The sequence below is a fragment of the Grammomys surdaster genome, unplaced genomic scaffold (assembly GCF_004785775.1).
Source record: "Grammomys surdaster isolate TR1022 unplaced genomic scaffold, NIH_TR_1.0 125745, whole genome shotgun sequence".
Taxonomy (NCBI): Eukaryota; Metazoa; Chordata; class Mammalia; order Rodentia; family Muridae; genus Grammomys; species Grammomys surdaster.
The window spans coordinates 2,546,810-2,561,000 of NW_021620577.1; the positions used below are offsets into that span (position 1 = coordinate 2,546,810).

General features: G+C 52.3%; 1 protein-coding gene across 3 annotated transcripts in view; it reads left to right on the plus strand.

Annotated features, from left to right (window-relative positions):
- The first annotated feature begins 3,133 nt into the window (after positions 1-3,133).
- Positions 3,134-14,191, plus strand: part of Tfap4 (transcription factor AP-4) — a 15,982-nt gene continuing 4,924 nt past the window's right edge. Inside the window, exons 1-4 of one of the 3 annotated variants that reach the window (XM_028788384.1) lie at positions 3,134-3,422; positions 12,125-12,290; positions 12,380-12,478; positions 12,852-13,022. In XM_028788384.1, coding sequence (XP_028644217.1) covers positions 3,334-3,422; positions 12,125-12,290; positions 12,380-12,478; positions 12,852-13,022 — 525 coding nt within the window. In that variant the 5' untranslated portion in view covers positions 3,134-3,333. Of the gene's footprint in view, positions 3,423-4,162; positions 4,189-9,889; positions 10,227-12,124; positions 12,291-12,379; positions 12,479-12,851; positions 13,023-14,191 lie in introns of those variants that run through there. The other 2 variants (XM_028788385.1, XM_028788386.1) reach the window with 2 other exon arrangements.

Consider the following 14,191-nt stretch of genomic DNA (forward strand, 5'->3'; position numbering starts at 1 on the left):
TCATGTGTGTCTGAGTACTAGTGTATCTGCATGCCTGTATACACATGCCTGCACATGTGTGTGGTACCAGAGGCGGCCAGAAGGAGGCATTACATTCTCTCCAGGTGGAGTTACAGGTGACTGTGAGCCAGTTGATAAAGATGCTGGGAACAGAACTCTGGTCCTCTGCCATGCCAGCAAGTGTTCTTAACTGCTGAGCCATCTCTCCAGCCCCAGCCCTGGATATGAGGTTTTATTTATTTATTTATTTGCAGCTTTCACATTTCTTTCTTTGTTTTTTTTTTTGTTTGTTTGTTTTGAGACAGGGTCTCTCTGTATAGCCCGGGCTGTCCTAGAACTCACTCTGTAGACCAGGCTAGCATCGAACTCAGAAATCAGCCTGCCTCTGTCTCCCAAGTGCTGGGATTAAAGGTGTGCCCCACCACCGCCCGGCAGATATGAGGTTTTAAATGTCAACATCTCAAAGTACTTCAAGAATGAGAGTCCTTGTGGATCTGCCACATCCCCTCCCCCATCTGTCATCTCTTTTGGAAGGAAGGGGCCAAAGACGCTCACGTCCTGTTCTCTGGGAGACAAAACTGGATCAGGTTAAGGTCACTACTAATCAAGGATGACAGCAGTGGCACATGCTCAGAGGCGTACATTAAAGTATAAGTAAGACTCTGATTATAAAGGTGTAAGGGGCTGTGTGTGCTTGGATATAATTATCTCGGGCGGTACACACCTAATACCCCAGGAGGTATTTGGAAGGAGGTGTTCGAGGCCAGCCTGGGGTACAGGAGACCCTATCTCAAAAACCAAAAACCAAAGGCTGCAGAGGTGGTTCAGCAGTTAGCGCTGGCTGTTCTTCTAGAGAAACTGGGTTCAATTCCCAGCACCAGTATGGTGCTCACAACCATCTCTAACTCCAGTCCTAGGAGATCAGATGCCTGCTTCCAGCCTTAGAGAGTACCAGGTGAGTGCCTGATGCACAGGTACACCTACAGGTGAAACATTCATACATATTAAAAAAAATGAAATGGGGCAGTGGTGGCTCCTTTAATCCTAGCACTGAGGAAGCAGAGGCAGGTGGATCTCAGTGAGTTCCTTGACAGCCAGGGCTGTCAAGGGTGGGGGTGGGGTGAAATTGAGCTTCCCAAGGATTCCCCCTCCCCCCTTTTTCATATTCTTTCCTTTAAACTTTTTTTTAAAGATTTATTTATTTATTATATATGAATACACTGTAGCTGTCTTCAGACACACCAGAAGAGGGCATCAGATCTCATTACAGATGGTTGTGAGCCACCATGTGGTTGCTGGGATTTGAACTCAGGACCTCTGGAAGTGCAGTCAGTGCTCTTAACCACTGAGCCATCTCTCCAGCCCTCCTTTAAACTTTTAAAAATTAATTTCTATGTATGTATGCTATAGTGCACATGCCAAGATCAGGAGAGAATTTGTGGAAGCTGGTTCTCTCTTTATACTACGGGGGATCCTGGGAATAAAAAACAGGTCGTCAGGCTTGCCGGCCAACATCTCTACCTGAGGAGCCATTTCACCTGTTCTGCTGTTTTTTTTATTTTTTATTTTTCGTCCCTGTTTGTCTCTTTTAGAGGCAAGATTTTATCCTCGATCTCCAAGCGCTAGAATTCTGGATTACAGGTGTGCAATGCACAGCAGGCTAGGAAGTGCTGCTTTTCAAGTTAAGTGTCCCTGGGAATTAGATGCTAATTGACCTGGGATCTACGTGAGAGAAACAGCTTATCAGGTTGATCTGAAGACTGACCAATATGCACGCAAAACTAACTAGCCATGCTCTGGATGATGGTAATATCGAACAATGTTTTCTAATAATACCTAACAATTATTATTAATAGAAGTATTTCAACTAAGAGGCGCGATTTGGGTGGAACCTTGGAAGGCGGCGGATGGGGCAGGGGAAGGCGCTGAGCAGGAGTAAGGACATTCCAAGGCAGGCGTGGGCTTCCTGAGCCTGGGGCCAAGCCCTCCAGGAGTCTGGGGAGGGCCGGGACCGGAAGGTGTGGGCGTGGCAGAGGACGGAAGCTCACCCCTAAAATGTTCCCTCCCTCGCCCCAGACCACCACTCCCCCCCATTGTACAGAGCGCCCTCTGGCGGTGGAGCAAGTTCCATCCCGCTCTTCCCATGAATGAGAAGCTGCAGCCCGCTGCGCGCGAAGCCAGAAAGTAAGGTAGTGAAAGAGGCAGGACAGGACCTGGCAGCCACCACCAGACCTCTAATGGATATTCGGGCCGCGCTGGCAGCCTGCCCCAGGGGCCGCTGCTGTTCTGGCTTGCCTCCGCCCTTCCTTTCCTTCCCACTTGCTCTCTCTTCCTATGGCAGCCCCAACATTCGAGGTGCCCTGCGCACCTGTCTGTGCCATTTGTACCTTTCGCACTCTAATTTCCTGGCTCCAGCCAGAGTCTGGGCCGGGCAGCTACTTGGGTAGAGACGGAGGGAGGAGGCTGGCGGGTGGTCAGAGTCAGCCCCAAGTTACTTGTGGGAAGCGGTGGCTATGACGCAAGTTTCCAGGGGGCCCGGGTCGGCTCGAAAGGGAGCGCGCCAGAGTGGCTCCGCTGCTTACAGTGGCAATCATGAAAATGCAAAAGCCTGAAGCACACACCCAAAAGAGCCTCCCTTTGCTGCTGCAGCCCCGCCCAGCGCGCGTCCTCCTGGGCAGTCTTGCGCAAAGACCCCGCACTGGGCAGTACAGACAGACCCTGGACTGCACAGGCTGGGATCCCGCGCGGTGGCTGGCCCTTTTTCTTTTTTTTTCTCTTTTTAGCTACGCTTGCCAACCTGTCAGCTGATGGACCTCATCACCCATAGTGGCGCATGTAGCTGGGCCGCTGTTCACTCCATTCACACCGTGTCCCCCCACAGCCAGCTGTCGACCAGGGACCCCTGATCCCGGGGTTAAGTCTGCAGACCCATGTTGCAGTCGGTCCCAAGGAGCCTGCGCCCTTCTCGCCCCAGCATCCAGTCGCCCTGGGGGGGGCGCTGCAAATAGTCCTTTGTTTACATGCAATTCCTTACTCCGCGGAAGGAGGCCGGGGGAGTGCTGAGTTTTCACCAGCTGTTTCCCGCCTTGAAACAGACATCTGATCAGCTGCAAACACACACACACATACACACGCCCGGGGAGGCAGGCTGGAGAGACCTCCCTCCCGCCCCTCCCGCCCGCCTCCCTCCCTCGCCGCTGCTGCTGCCGCCAGCATCTGGGACCGGCCGATTCTGCACCTCCGTCCGGCGCTGCCCTTTGATTCGGATTTCCATCTTGCATTCTCCGGCTGACCGCGAGACCTGGCTCGTGCACAGGAGGGGGGCCTATCGCTATGGAGTATTTCATGGTGCCCACTCAGAAGGTGCCCTCTTTGCAACATTTCAGGAAAACAGAGAAAGAAGTGATAGGAGGGCTCTGTAGGTGTGTACTGCTCCTCCCCCCCAACCCCTTCTTCCCATTGCAGCCCCCGGCCAGCCCGCCCGGGCGGGTGCGCGTGTGCGCACGCATGGCTCGCGCCTCCGACCTCGCTCGCCTTTCTTAGCCACCGGGTCCGCTGCAGTCTCATGTACCCTGCTTGCGTTGCCTAGGGACCTTCTTCCCTTGGAACGTGGGGACCTCGAGAGGCTCTGGCCACTTTTGTCCGCTGCAGGCGGGCGAGTCGCGACGTTTGTAAATTGCAAACAGACCCACGTGGTGCTGCAGCAGTCCCGGCCATGCTTGCTGCTGGTGGCTTTCACCCAGCGCTTCCTCCTCCCCCCGCCAGCTTTGGTTTCCTTCCTTTTCCTTGCTTCCTCGCGCTTTCTGGGAACCCTCTTCTAAGGAGGTTTTTTTGGGAGTCCGGGGCGTGCGAGTGGACAGCTACAATGCTGCCATGCCGCGGCTCCAGGCTGCTGGGGGGGGGGGGCGGGGAGCCGGGTGGTGTGAACGTTTGCAGAGAACAGGGATGCAGCAGTGTTGGGGGCGTGCTCGCTAGAGGCTGCGAGGTGTACGTGGACCCTTAGTGGCCATGCTTCGAGGAGGGAAGTCGCGGTCCCCCACACGTTGGCAGCCACTAGTCGCACGTTCGCCGCCCGCGCCCGGGTGCTGTTTACTAGCGAGGCCTGGACGTGACTCTGCAGCCCTCTTGGAGTAGGCGGACCTCTGCGCGCGCGGCCTCGCGGGAGCTGTAGTTTTCTATGCCGGGTCGGTGCTGCATTGTGGGACTTGTAGGCGCTTCGGGGCCACGCTTTACTTGCACAAAGCTCAGCTGTAGCCAACTGGGTGGGCTAAGCAGGCCAGGTGGGGAGGCCTTTCGGGGAGGGTGCATCTTAGGTTGCTTCTAGGTTCAAGTCTACTCCCTGTTGCTTGTGGGTCTCTGCAAACTTTGCCGTCGCACGTTTGTTCCCCAGTCATAAATGCAAAGTGTTGAATCTCCTGGCCGGGTGGGTGGTCTGCAAGCTTTCTTGACACACTCCTTAGTGAGCTTGGTCGTGAGGTTGCCCCAGATCTACCCTCTACTAAATCGCGACCGGCCAGTGGCCGAATCTCCCTGAACTCTTGTTAAATGGTCGTGTCTGGAATTACTATTGCCGGCCGTAGTATCTGTTCATTGAACCCTACAAGCGGGCTGGGTCGGGGATGGTGGTGGTGCGCGCAAGGAGAGGTTTCTCCAGCGCGCTTAAGTTTGAAACCTACGATCCCTTTCCTGCCTGCCGCGCTACTCTAGGAGTGTAATGGCTCCCCAGGGCTGGGGCCACGTGCTCCGACACCCCAGCCAGGCAGGGCTGGGATTGAAGGAGGAGGAGGAGCCCGCTCGCTGAGTGGCACAGGCTGGTTGGTAGACAGCAACGCCTGTGGGGCAGGGTGCTGCATAGGTTTAAAATTCAGGCAGCGATCCCACTTTCAAGTTGAGAGCCATTACCTAGGGCCTATTGATGATGGATCTAGCAGCTGGCAGCCCCCCCATCCCCTTCCCCTACCTCAGCTGGCACTAAGATAAGGTCCACCTGAGGGCCCAGCAGGTACAAAACAGCAATAACAAAACTCTTGAACTCTGTAAATATTCTGGGGACCCACTTGCTAGGATTTTCTCCCTGAATCACTATAATCTTGCTGTGAGTTTATTCGTTTTCTGATTTCTTTGTAAAGATGGATACAGAAGCTAAGAAAGGTACCAGTTAGAGCAAATGTACAGCTGGATTTGCTTCCTAAGTTTGCTGAAGTGCTGGCTCTTCTGAGCTGGCTTGGGTAGTGGGGAGTGAGGCTTGATTTGCTCCATATCCTAAAGAGGTCATTCTGGTTCTGATCCTGCATAGGCTTTGACAGTAGGAACCTCTAGTTGCTATGCCTGAGCCTTTTGATACTCTGTCCTCACTCTCCCCTTCTCTAGACCTGTGTTGCTGGAGGGCAATAGACCCCCAGGAACATTGGGTGTTGTTAGGCCTAGTGATTGAGGTATCTGCCTGCAGGCACATAGGTCCTCAGCCTGTCTTGGAAGGAGACAGTTGTACACTGGGCATGGAGGAGCCTCTAGGTGTGTTCATTTTCAGCTGGAGCTACAGCTGGGAGGCCTTTCCTGGATGGAGTGTGGGCTGGGCAGAGCTTATGATGGGTGGACTCTGGTTTGTTTCAGGCTATTGGACTTTGCTCCATCCCTCCCTGTTTTGCTGGGTTCTCTCTGTCTGACTCCCATGCCTTCCGGGCCAACCAGAAGGAGCCATAGGGCAGAGTGGCACACTTTGATGTTTTGTTTGGAGTTTTGGACCTGCTACCTAATGGTTCTGTGAGACTTGGATATAGGCAGTGCCTAGAAGGTGAAATCTAGACTCTAAAAGCAGGTGCTTTTAGAGTAGTTTCCATCTGTGTAAGTGTATGTGCGTGCAAGTGTGTTCATGTGCACAGATGACTTCCTCAGTTGCTCCCAGGTGTGGTTGAGGTTTATTGTGGACATGGGGAAGAAAGCAGCCAGAGAGCTCTGGAAGGGTCTAGACTGAACATGGCCATGAGAGGAGGCGGGGGGGGGGGGGCCCGAGAGGGGAGAGAGAGGAGAGAGAGAGAGAGAGAGAGAGAGAGAGAGAGAGAGAGAGAGAAAGAGAGAGAAAGAGAGAGAGAAAGTAAAGTACCTGGGAACCCAGAGACCAAGAGGCCAGTAGCCAAACTGGCTGGGGTTATTATATAGGAATCAGAGGCTGGAGGAGGGAAGCCCATTCCAGTCCGTGGGCTGGAAGAGTTTAGGGTAGGGAATGTGGTGTTCCAGCCATGACTCTAACAGGTACTGAGAGATGCTGGCTTTGATATGTTAGGTAGGCACCTCAGCCATTTGTCCTGAGTTTGAGACCTAACATTCTCCCGCCTTATTTGTTTACTTACATTTTTACTTTTTAAAATCTCAGATTTTTAAATGTGTGCGGGTGTTTTGCCTGTATGCATGTCTGTGTACCACATGTGTGCCCTGCTCTCAGTGGCCAGATGAGGGCATCAGATCCCCTGGAATAGTTGTGTGCTGCTATGTGGGTGCTGGGAACTGAACTTGTGTCCTCTGGACACTGGACACAAGTCAGTTCTCTTGGTTTTCAACTGTTCTCAACTATCTCTTCAGCTCAGATGGATGACCCAGGCCACCTTCAAACTTGGATCCTTTTTCCTCTTTAGCATTTCCTACTGATGTAAAATACCACAGCCAGCATCTCATTATTTTTTAGACCTTTAGACCAAGGCCTAAACAAATAAGGTTGGGGAATGTTAGGTCTCAAGACCTCGTGTTTCAGAAGATGCTCACCACTGCACCTGTGCTGGCCGGCTTCAGAGATCCGTCTGTCTCTGCACTCCTGCCACCCCCACCCCCACCCCCACCCCCACCCCCACCCCCACCCCCACCCCTGGGATTTTGAGGCAGCAGACGGACTATCCCCAGTCTTTAGATGCAGGAGATCTGAATTCAGGTCCTCATGGTTATGTGGCTGAGCCATTTCCTTAGCTCCTTGTCCCCCCCCCCAAAAAAAAAAAAAAGGTTGGGTCTTATTTAGCCCAGGCTGGCCTCCAACTTGGTTTGTAAGTTAAGATGACCTTGAACTCCTGATTCCGCTGCTTTCCACTAAGTGCTGGAGCTTCAAGCATGTGCTGTCACACTGGGTATCTTACAAACTCTTTACAAATTGCTTTAAGGGCTAGCAAGATGGCTTAGTAGATAGAGTCCAGGTTCCTGTGAACATGCTGAATCATCTGAGTTTAATCCCTGGGTCCTGCAGGTAGGTCTCTGAGCCTGAGGCCAGTCTGGTATACAGAGCAAGTTTCAGGACAGCCAGGGCTACACTGAGAGTGCTTCTCTTAAAAGGAGAGGCAGGGGAGGCAGGGAGGGGGAGAGAGAGGTGTTATTTGAGAGAATTAAGAACTTTGGCATGTTTGTTTGGTCTCTGGCCATATATTTTGACGCACCAGCTTGACACTGGGGTTAAGGATACGAAAACGTAAAGTCCTGACCCCTGTACTTGGCAGGTCACCGACCTGTGGTGGTGAAGGGTTTTGTCAGGTCCCTTAGGGGTTGTCTTGGATACCTGGGTGAAACCTCCAGGGGAAGTGGGTCACTCTCTCCTCCTCGTGTTACGCTGCCCAGCCTTCCTTTGACAGCCAGCCTTCCTATGACAGCCAGCCTTCCTATGACTTCCTTTGACTGTGACCCTGTATAAGGCAGTGAGGAGAGCTGAAGTGGAGAGATTTCGGCTGCTGGGGTTAGCTCTGGAAGTGTCAAGGCAGGGGTGGGCATCTGTGCCCTCTGCAGGCTTTCCTGTGGTGGGCTGAAGTTGCTGGGGAAGAGATGTCTCAAGGGGAGGGTGATCAGGGCCGTCAGGACTGTAGAGGCAATGGTCTGTGATGAAGAGAGAGGGCTGAACGTGTTGGGCACCCTTGGTGTGTGTGTGTGAGCTCATTTCTCTCTTTCCTTCTCCTGGGAATGGGAAATCCCACGTGATCTTTCCTCACTTTGATTGTGGATACTGGGTGTTTTAGGCATGCCAAGTGGGTTCAGGCCATGAGAAAAGAGAGGTGGTGGCCAGTCAGAGGGTGTAGCCAGGCAAATGGGTGGAGGGTGATGGGGATCTTCGGCCAGCCTGCATCCTGCTCCTGTGCATTGGCTAGGGTGCCACCATCCTTCAGTAGGGATAGTGACCCCGCTCTTACTTAGGCTGAGTGGGCTAGTTCTGTTTCTTGGCCGTCGGCCCAGTTCCATCTTCCTGAAGCCAGGCACTGGTGATCAGCAACAGCCTGGCTGTCATCACAGGGCCAGCGCTACTCCATGCTGGTGGTCCCCGCAGTGTTCATCAGGGGAATCTGAAGTTTTGAGGTGGTGGGACTTTTCCATGTGATTACTTACTGTGAGTTGGAATTTATAGGCATATGTAAAGAAATCTACTTTTTCTAGTGTCATTTCACCTGGAAGTGACACTTGGGCTATCAGCAGTCAGGATCTGCGTTCCACCGATGGTAATTCATGGTTCGTCACACTCGCCACCAGGGCACCCACTAGCTTACTTGCGTTCCACCAGGGCCAGCATACAGTCTGTTAATTCTGTCGGCCGGAGCTTTCAGAAGCTGTTGGGATGAGCAACTGAGGCAAACCCAAGTCCCCATGCAGAATTGTAGCTTTGCAAGAACAGTCTCTGTCCTTAAAACTAGGTCCAGGGATGACCATGTTAACCAGCTGTTGGTTCCTAAGCACAGAGACTGGGTGGGACATTTGGGAGAGTCAGGCTAGGGGCTGCTCACTCTCTGAGATCCAAGGTCTTTTTAATCTGGGAGTTCTGTGGGCCTTTCAGAGCTGGGGCTCTGAGGTTTGCTTTGGGCTCCCCAGATGGTGCACGCCCTGGGGGATGGGTCGAGCTGAAGGACCTCTCAGGGCTGCCTTTTCTTTTCAAGGATAGCTGAGTTAGTGGGCACTGAAGGTGTGACCTTGGGTGACACCTATGGGTCTTACAGTCACACCCCCTTAGTTGTGCAGCCTTTGGTTGTATGTGAGCCTTACAGAGCGCACAGCTATTGGTCGCTCAGATTGTAGGAGCCAGCTCCGCCCTGCTCTGGCTGTCTGCATGGCACTTGGAAGGCTGAGGCAGGAGGAATGCCTTGAGGCTAACCTGGGCTATAAGAGTGAAACTTTCGTTGTAAACAAGAGCAGGAACAACAAAAAGAATTGGCCCAGCACCTCCAGGGGCCCTCCTTTCCTGGGGAAGCTGTCACACAGCTGGTGTATGGGATATGGTATAAAGCCTGTTCTGCCCTACTCTGGGGTCCCAATGCCCCCTTTTACTGTAGCAGATCCCTCTCCGCCTTTTACCTGAGAATCAGGTGTTCTTCTCCAGGTCTATTTATTGGTTCTTTCAAATGGCAGGGCCTTATTATATAGCACAGATTGTCCTCGAACACAGGGTCCTCCTGCCTCTGCCTATGTTGGGATTAAAGGTGTTAGCTACTATGCCCAGCCTCCTACCCTCTTTTAAATATAATGGTAGTTCTGGGGATTGAATCTAGAACTTTGAGCATGCTAGGCTGCTCAACTGAACTACAGATTTAGCCCTGTTTATTGTAAAACATATACTCCTGTATTCTGAGGCTCTTTAGATAGGGTAGCTCTTGGGGTAGCCTGAGAGTGGTTATAAGGCTTTTTCTTGAGACCCACTCTTAGGTCAGTTTTACCCTTTGGGGCATCACAAGCAGGGGCCCAGAGGCTGGGTGAGTTGTGGGGGAGACTCCCACAATAATCTTGGGGTAGGTTAGGGTTTATAATCACTGGGTAGCTTGCTTTCTGTTACCTCTGTATGTGTGTGTGTATGTGTATGTGTATGTATGTATGTATGAATGAATATATGTATGTGTGTATATGTATTTATTTATATTGTTTATATGTATGAGTGCCTATAGAGGCCAGAAAAGGGTGATGGTTCCCTGGGGTTGTAGTTACAGGTAGTTTTGAGCTACTGAACTCAGGTCCCATAGAAGAACTGGAAAGACCCTTAATGATTTAGCTGTCTCTTCAGCCTCCCCCTGACCCCACAACACACATGCTTTTTTACTGAGACAGGGTCTCATGTAGCATGTAGCTCAGGCTGACTCTGAATTTGCTATGTGTTTGAGGATGCTCTTGAACTTACCCAAATGCTAGTGTTCCTGGCATGTTGCTTGTTGTCCGAGACAAGAGTTTTCCTGTGTATCCCAGGCTGGCCTCAAAATTCTGCCTGCTCAGTGTTGAAACTACAGGTGTGTGCCATCATGTCCTTTCTGTCTCATTTTGCCCAGAGTGTCCGTCTCACAGGGCCTGCAGGCTCTGGAGGAGGTGTGCAGGGCGACTCCAAGGACTTCAGAGCATCCGTGGCTGTGCCTGGCTCTGAATCCCTATCTCCTTCCAGATGCCCACCACTCCCCTTTTGGGGGCTGGGAGAAAGGAAGCATCCTGGGGTGAAGCTCTCTCCCTACCCTAAACTCTGATTAATCTGTGAGCTAAGAATGTACCAAGGGAACAAAGGACAAGACAGGCAGCATTCTCTCCACAGATGGGATGCTGGATCAGCCACTTCTCAGGACAGTTTACCCTGACCTACTCCATGGAGGCTCTTTATACAGAGACCTCGTCTGTCAAGTGGGAGACAGACCTGGGCTCTCTCCCACTGCTCACATCCCCAGGTTCTGTGAGAGATGCAAGCCCTGCAAGAGGGTGGGCTGGGGCCCTGGGCTTTTGGGCCCTGAATGAAGGGCTTGATGAAGTGGGAAGGGGATGCTTTGCCTCCAAGCCTCCTGCAGCGGCCAGCAGGGACCTCATTCCCAGCTGTCCGACCTTTCTGTGGGAGAGGAAGCTGAGGCCCTGGAAGGGGCAGGGGTGTGGTCCTTTAGGGAGCTGAGGCAGGACAGATGGGGTAAGTTGGGTAGGGCTGGACAGGTTTCAGCTGTTTCCAGCTGCTACAGATGTGTTTCCCTCCGGGGCTCTATGCAGCCCATTTTCCCTGGGGATAGAGACCGGGGCCAACTCAAGGCAAGAGAGTTAGACCTGCCTCCTTCTTGACCTCAGACTCCCACTTCAGTGAGATGAGAGGTGTCAGAGGCCTTTTTTTTAAAAATTTCCTCAGACCCAGAGTATATGTTCCCTTGACTCTAGCCTGGAACAGGTCACCCTGGGAGGGCCCCTCAGGAAGAGGCCAGGGCTGTGGCTTTGGGTGGGGCTGGAGGCCTCTGCTGAGAGCTCAGCATCTGGAAGCCATCAGGCCTTGGGCGGGAGGGGGAGTTGCAGGGGAGGGCTGAGGGGGGCATCCCTCCTTCAGGCCACACACAGGCCCACCCCCTTGGGAGCAGTGGCATTGGGCCCTTCCACTGCTGGCTGCTTTCGCCCTCACCCCACTGGCTAGCTGCTACTTCTGCAGCACTCGGTAACATCGTCCATAGCATGCTGGGAGCCTCAGGTCTTTATATGGCGTGATCTGCCTCCATGGAATAGGTCAGGATAAAACAGAACTGTCCCAAGAAGTGGCTGATCCAGTGACCCATCTGTGGAATGAATGCTGCCGGTCTTGTCCTTTGTACACTCTTAGCTCACAGTGGCTGGGATGGTGTCTGGAGGCGGTGGTCAGGCAGGAGTGGGTATCTCCTCAGAACTCTAATGACAATGTATGAGCTACTGAAAGAGGTGGGCCAGATAGACACATCGAGGAACTTCCAAGTGTCCTGAGAACTGTCTGTGGTTGCTGTCTGGGGTCCTCTTACATTAGAACCATAAGGATTAGCCATGCAGGTTTCTGGGCCTTCCCAGCCTGGCAAGGCAGATATTAGGATGGCAGGTGAGGCCTGCACAGCTGTGAACCCCTGTGTGTTGATACCCAGACATTGCTAAGAATCTCTTCTAGAAGACAGAATTCTAGGAAAGAAGTTAGGGAATGCATGGGTTCTAAGCAGACTGCATCCACAGACAGCTCCTTCAGTCCTATGGGTATCCCAGGGCACAGCCCTAGGGCTTCCTTGGGGGTGATCTGCCAGAAACAGGCCTCTAGCAGGGAAGGGATGCGGGCTACATCTGGGTCCCTCTGGTGATCAACTATGAGGACAGGGGCCTTCTGGGCATAAAGTTTGGAGGACCTCTATCCCAAACCTACTCTTGTTCTCCCCGGCAGCCTAGCCAACATTCCACTGACCCCTGAGACCCAGAGGGACCAGGAAAGGCGGATCCGACGGGAGATTGCCAACAGCAACGAGCGGAGGCGCATGCAGAGTATCAACGCCGGCTTCCAGTCCCTCAAGACCCTCATTCCCCACACAGATGGAGAGAAGCTCAGCAAGGTGGGCAGGGGCAGGGAAGGCTTCCTGGAGGAGGTGTCCCACTCTCTGGGAGAGGACTATCAGCCTGATTCTTTTCTTCTTGCCCTCAGGCAGCCATTCTCCAGCAGACAGCAGAATACATCTTCTCTCTTGAGCAGGAGAAGACTAGACTCCTGCAGCAGAACACACAGCTGAAGCGCTTTATCCAGGTACTGGATGGATGGGGAATCCTCTCAGCAGTATCCTGCCTTCCTCTTGTGTGGGCATTACCTAAACCATTAGCTTGGGATGTATGTATGGCTATCAGTCTTATCTTGCCCACGGAACCTGCCTACTTCCTGCCTGGGCCTGTTTCTTCATCCATGAAGTACAGTGGAGCGGGCTCTGGAGGAAGCAGGTTCTAGAAAGTAAGGCCATTCTCCGGTGCCTGGCATTTGGTTACTTGGTGGATTTGCAGAATGGGTTCTTCAGTATGAGTCCACCTGTACTGGGTAGCTTTGGAGGGCTTTCCATAGAGCCCTGTGACCTCTAGATGTGTTATGGGGTATGTCAGCTCACTCACCAACCTCTTGGGGTCCGCAGGAGCTGAGTGGCTCATCCCCAAAGCGGCGGAGGGCAGAAGACAAGGACGAGGGCATTGGCTCACCCGACATCTGGGAGGATGAGAAGGCTGAGGACCTTCGGAGAGAGATGATCGAGCTGCGGCAACAGCTGGACAAGGAGCGCTCTGTGCGGATGATGCTGGAAGAACAGGTGAGGCAGCGCCCTCTGCTGGCCAGTGTGATGCCCAGGCGCGGAGTATGGATTCTGTGGTCCGTTCCTTCCTTCAGCAGGTATTCACAAGAGTGTCTGCTCTAGGTGCTGGAGAGATAGATGGTTTAGGCTAAGAACACTTGTTGCTCTTGCAGAGGATCCGAGTTTATTTCAGTTTCCACCACCCACATGGTGGCCGACAGCCATGCACAGCCCCAATTCCAGGGAATCGGACGCCATCTTCTACTTCTGACTTCCACAGGCACCAGACATGCACATGGTGTGGATTCATCCAGGCAGGACACTCAGATGTACAGACACCAACGCACTCACGCACACGCATGCGCCCTAGGCCTAAGGGGAAACGCTCTGCTCTCCAGTGACTCTATTTACATAGGACTAAGAATTAGTCTACAGTTCTTCCACCTCCCTCCCTCCCTCCCTCCCTCCCTCCCTCACTCCCTCCCTCCCTCCCTCCCTTCCTTCCTTCCTCCCCTTCCTTCTTTCCTTTCTTCCTTCCTTCCTTCCTCCCCTTCCTTCTTTCCTTCCTTCCTTCCTTCCTTCCTTCCTTCCCTTCCTTCTTCCCCTTCCTTCCTTCCTTCCTTCCTTCCTTCCTTCCTTCTTTCCTTCCTCTCCCTCCTCCCCTTCCCTTCTCTCTCCTCTCCAACCTCTCTTTCTCTCTCTCGCTCTCCCTTTCCCTCTCTCTTTCTCTCTCTCTTTCTCTCTTCCTCTTTCTTTCTTTCTTTTTCTTTCTTTTCTTTCTTTTCTTTTCCTTTCCTTTCCTTTTTCCTTTCCTTTCCTTTCCTTTTTCCTTTCCTTTCCTTTCCTTTTTCCTTTCCTTTCCTTTCCTTTTTCCTTTCCTTTTTCCTTTCCTTTCCTTTTTCCTTTCCTTTCCTTTCCTTTTTCCTTTCCTTTTTCCTTTCCTTTCCTTTCCTTTCCTTTTTCCTTTCCTTTTTCCTTTCCTTTCCTTTTTCATTTCCTTTTTCCTTTCCTTTTTCCTTTCCTTTCCTTTCCTTTCCTTTTTCCTTTCCTTTCCTTTTTCCTTTCCTTTCCTTTCCTTTTTCCTTTCCTTTTTCCTTTCCTTTTTCCTTTCCTTTCCTTTCCTTTTTCCTTTCCTTTCCTTTCCTTTCCTTTTTCCTTTCCTTTTTCCTTTCCTTTTTCCTTTCCTT